General features: G+C 51.3%; 1 protein-coding gene across 1 annotated transcript; it reads right to left on the bottom strand.

The window, feature by feature from the left end:
* Positions 1-1,108: 1,108 nt before the first annotated feature.
* Positions 1,109-4,445, bottom strand: MARCKS (myristoylated alanine rich protein kinase C substrate). Its single transcript, XM_086876851.1, has 2 exons — positions 4,305-4,445; positions 1,109-3,185 (listed from the first exon to the last, which is right to left on the bottom strand). The coding sequence occupies exons 1-2, from the start codon at positions 4,401-4,403 to the stop codon at positions 2,424-2,426; spliced, it is 861 nt and encodes a 286-aa protein (XP_086732977.1). The 5' UTR covers positions 4,404-4,445; the 3' UTR covers positions 1,109-2,423.
* Positions 4,446-4,893: the final 448 nt, after the last annotated feature.

Below are 4,893 nucleotides of genomic sequence, written 5' to 3'. Positions count from 1 at the left end.
CCATTTATTTTTGTCCCTCAGCAATTATAGCATAGTTTCAATACAGTTCTAAAGTTATAGAGAAATACCAGGGCAACTAGAGTACATACAAGCCAAAGTTAAAATGGTAGACAGCTGAATTAAAAATCAAAAAAAACAAAAAACCCAAAGAAAACAAAAAGTATGCATTCAGCAGGAAATCTACTATACTTCATTCAGTTTAGGCTTTGTTCTTTAGGGAACAAGGTGCTAACGTGCCATTTTCTCATAAAATGAATCATAATTGCTTCCAAAGAGTTTCTGCTGAAAATGGTGGAAGCAAATAAGTGTAACACTAAACTTTCTCCTATAAACTTAGAAGCAACACTTTCTTGAATCAATTTCCACCCTCCAAACACCACTGCTGCTTTTCTTACATGAACTCACTGTTTTATTAAGGCATAATTGCCCTGAGCAATATGCTGGAAATTAGCCAAAAAAGCCTAACCATTAGAGGCAAGCACCATGTAATTTTTTTTATTTTTTTTTTTAAATTGACAAATTTTGAAATGTTTTGAAACTCACCTGTACTTGGGAGTAGCACTTGAGGAAAAAAAGAAAATATTGCTTTTAATTACTTTAAGTAGAATGGCAGTGTTAGTTTCCCCCTTCTCCTTCCAGGCTAAAGTTTCCAAGACAATCATCAAGGTACCAAAACAGGACCAGCATACCACAACCTAAGTGGGACATCTGTTCAAGAGCTTAATTTTTAAGCAACTCAGCATAAAAATTTCAATGTCCCACCCTAAGCAATTCAAATAAAATCTTATTTTCCTCAAGAGGCAGGACCCTCATATGCTGGATACCTCTGGTCTTAAAAGCAAGATGGAGCCTGGACAGGAGAATCATACACTGTACATGCTCAGACTGCCTTCCAGTCTTCTTTTTTAAAGCCAGAAAAAGCCTACAAATTACCTGGTGCACTGCACACTTTCTCTGTAAAATGAACAATATTACAGAGTCCAAGATCCAGGAAGATACTTTCCAAAGCTAGTGCTAACAGCACACATGACTGTCTCTGTACAAATTTAGGCAATACTGGCTAGTCCCTTTAAGCTACCAGAGTATCCATAAAAGAAAGACAACCAAATTATACATTTTATTCACATTTATTTTTCGCTTTTAGTGTGCTCACAGAAAATTAGAACACCTTAAGCAGGAGTTTAATAGCAATTTTTGTAAGCAAAGTTACATTCCATCTCTAAGTCAAATTGGTCAAAGCTTCTCCAGTATTTACAAAAACATGATAGACAAGATGCTACACAAAAAAAAAACCAAAAAAAAAAAAAATTGCATCTGAAGAGTTTTCCTTTATTTTCAAAGACAACTGGAAAAGAAAGCATTGTCTGCTGTAATCAAAAACATACCACAGTATAAACAGTAACCATTCCACTTATCACAGCTTGGTTGAGTTTAAAATTTGTGTTTAAAAGGTCCAAGATGACTGCAGTTTTACAAAAATGGGCAGGGTGGAAAGAGTTGCAAACTTCATGTGCTTCTGGATATCAAGATTTGTTTTTTTTATACAATAGTCACAGTTAAAAACACCCTGCTGGTAATACATAATTACACTTTATTAAGGTCATAAACCAGCAATAAACAATAAAGCCTATACAACTTGTATTTCTACTTAATCACTGACTGATACAGCTAACATGAGATAAGTGAAAAGTTCCTATGGTTTAAATGAATTTCTAAGACTATGATCTCTTTATCTGGGTATTGATTTTTATTTTTTATTTTTTTTTCCTTTTTCCTTTCCTTCTTAATCAAGACTTGTAGTGTTGTAAACCTTATAGAACATCTGCCTCACAAAATACATCGTAATAACTTTCTTTTAAAAAAAAGACTAACCCCTTACATCATTTCTGGCGGGGCGCGCTCCCGGCAAGGGCTGCGCGCCCCGGGTTCCCCACTGCGGCCCCTGTCACTTCATTTGATATCCCTTATTGACCCACCCATCTCCTTCATATATGGGCATGTCCATAGACCGATCGGCAAAAGTTTTATAATATGAAGAGAGTTGCAAAGTATGAAATTAAAAAATAAACTAACGAAAAAAAAAAAACCAAACAAAAAACCCAAAAAACAAAATATAACGGAAAAAAAACCCGAACCAACCAAAACAAAACATTAATACTGATGAAAAAAAAAACCCCAAAAAAACCAAAATATAGAGGATGGGAGAGGAAGGCGGAGGGGAGCCCCCCTCCGCCCGTTGGAATGGCGGCAACACATAACGATTTGAGATGGGAGCTGCGGGGGGAGAGAAAAAAAAGAAACGAGACATCTTTTAAATCAATCCCTGGTTGTAGACAAGTTCTCCGAGACCAGTACCTGGCACCACTCCAAAAACAAACAGGGGGGAAGAAAAGTCCGTCGGCGAGGGGCGGCGGCGGCGCTTACTACTCCGCCGACTCGGCGGCGGGTCCCTCGGGACTGCTCTCGGCGGGGGGCTCCTGCCGCGCCGGCTCCTCCGCGGGGGCCGCCTCCTGCTCGCCGCTGCCCGCCTCGCTCGTGGCGGCGCCGGCGCCCGCCGCCTCCTCCGCCGCCTTCGCCTTCCCCTCCGCTGCCTGCTGAGGCGGCTGCTGCTCCTCGGCCGCCGCCGATGCCGGGGCCTCTTCTCCCGCCGCCTTCTCGGGGGCGGCCTCGTCCGATTTGGCCTCCTGCGAGTCCCCCGCCTCCTCCTTGGCCGCCTCGGCGCTGCCGGCCGCGCACGCCTCCTCGGCGGCCGCCTTGCCCTCCTCGCTGCCCGCCGCCTCAGGGGCCGCCGCCTCCTCCTTCCCGCCCTCCGCCGCCGCGGCGGCGGCGCCGCCCTCGCCCTCGGCCCCCTCGCCGGCCTCCTTCTTGTTCTTCTTGAAGGAGAAGCCGCTGAGCTTAAAGGACTTCTTGAAGGAAAAGCGCTTCTTTTTTTTTTTCGGGGTCTCACTGCTGGACGAGGGGGTCGCGCCCTCCTCAGTCTTGGGGGAGGACTCGCCCTCCGCCGGGGAGGCCGGCTCGGTGCTCTCCGCCTCTCCCGCCTCCTTCTCGGAGGCGGGCTCCGACGAGGCCGCCTCCTCCTTGCCCGTCTCCTCGGCGGGCGCGCTGCCGTTCGCCTGCACCTCCTCCTTGCCCGCCTCCGCCGCCGCGGGGGAGGCGTCGCCGTTCACCTTCAGGTGGCCGTTCTCCTGCAAGACAAGGACCAGCGTTACCGGCGGTGCCCGTAGAGGGATCGCGGGGTGCCGCCGCCGCCCATCCCCGCCCGCCGGCCTCGCCTCGCCGCTTCCCTCGGTTCGGAGCCCCGCGCTCTGGCCGGGCAGGGCGCCCCCAGCGGCGGGCGGAGCGCGCGGCGGCCGCCAGAGGGCGCCCCGGCTCCACGCAGCGCCGGCCGCGCCGCGCACCCCCGCCCTCGGCGCGCCCCGTCCAAGCCGCGGCGGCGGCGCGGGGCGGGGAAGGCGAACAAAGCTCGCCCGGCCCGGCCCCGGCCCCCCGCCCGCCGCGGCCCCTCTGCGCCCGGGCGGTGCGGCGAGGCGCCCCCGCCTTCCCCCCCCCCTCCTCACTCACGCCGCATTTGCATCTTTCAGGCGCCCGGAGCGCGGCTGGCTGCCCCGGGCGGCAGCTGCGGGGGCGGCGGGGGGTGGCTGCCCGCAACGCCGCTGTGCGGGGCAGCGGCGGCACGGCCGGCCCGGCTCACGCGTGGGGAAGGGGCGCGGGTGGGTGACAGAAAGCCGTGCCCCGCGGCTGCCGGCCCCCCGGCGGGGCTGCCCCGGACGGGCGGGCGGCGCAGCCCCCGGCCCGAGCTCCCTCCCGAGGGGCTGCCCCTGCCCGGCGGCTCCGGGCCCCGCTACTACACGGCCGGTCCGGCTGTGCCACGAGAGGCGTTCCGAGCGAGGCACCGAGCGTCTTCGGGAGGAGGTTAAGAGGCAGAAAAGCCGAGCGGTGTAAGATCCTTCCGTTTACGAGCCATTGGGACACTCCACCATAATACACGAGGGATTTAAAAAAAAAAAAAAAAAAAAAAAAAAAAAGACAGAAAGAACCGTGCCCCTTCCCCCCCCCCCGCCCCCCACGCAGGAAAAGATAAAGGAACGAATCATTCAAAGCCGAGCCCGTTTAACCAAAATAAAGAAATTGTTCCTTTGCCTCGAGTTGCAAAGATAAAAGGATCGACCGTATTATCCATTGAATGTGCCACTGGGGCATCAAAGGAAGAAGAATTAAACAGGATGCGAAAGAGAGTCCGTCGAAGTTGGCTTAAAAAAAGGAGTAGATTTAATATTTTTTTTTAATTTCTTTTCGTTTTTTACCTGTCCATTCGCCTTGGATGGAGATGCAGCCACTGCTTCCCCAGGTTTCTCGGCGGAGGCTTCGCCCTTTGCAGCGGTCTTGGAGAACTGGGCACCCATGCTGTCTTATTCAACAAAGAAACTCAACAGATCCAAAAGGAGGGGAAACAAAGAGCGTTGGGTTGGTATAAATACTGGGCGACCAGCAGCAGCAGCAACACACACACACACCAGAGGGGGAAAAAAAAAGAGAAGAGAGAACAGAACCGATTATAATGCACTCCTTTTAAAAAATTTAAAGTTGAAGAGATCAAAAAGCAGCAGCACAGGAGGGAGGGGAAAAAAAGGGAGGAAAAAGTCGAGCAAAAAAAAAAAAAAAAAAAAAAAAGGAGCCCAAGTTTAGTAAAAAAGAAGTAATAAAAAATCCCAGATTTGTAGCCGTACTGTAGACAAGGAGAAAATGGAGAAATCTCCCTGGTTGCTAATAAGATGCGGAGTCCAACGCCCAAGTGCACAGATGAATGGGCTTCCCGAGCGGTGACGGCAGCGCTCCGCCCGGCGCCGGCCAATCGCGGCCGCCGCGCACAAAGGGGGGCGGGGCCCGCCCGCC

This window comes from Cyanistes caeruleus, chromosome 2 (assembly GCF_971803275.1).
Source record: "Cyanistes caeruleus chromosome 2, bCyaCae1.hap1.1, whole genome shotgun sequence".
In the NCBI taxonomy this organism is placed as follows: domain Eukaryota; kingdom Metazoa; phylum Chordata; class Aves; order Passeriformes; family Paridae; genus Cyanistes; species Cyanistes caeruleus.
Note: the sequence above shows the minus strand (reverse complement) of the source record. Positions and strands in the feature narration are given on the sequence as shown.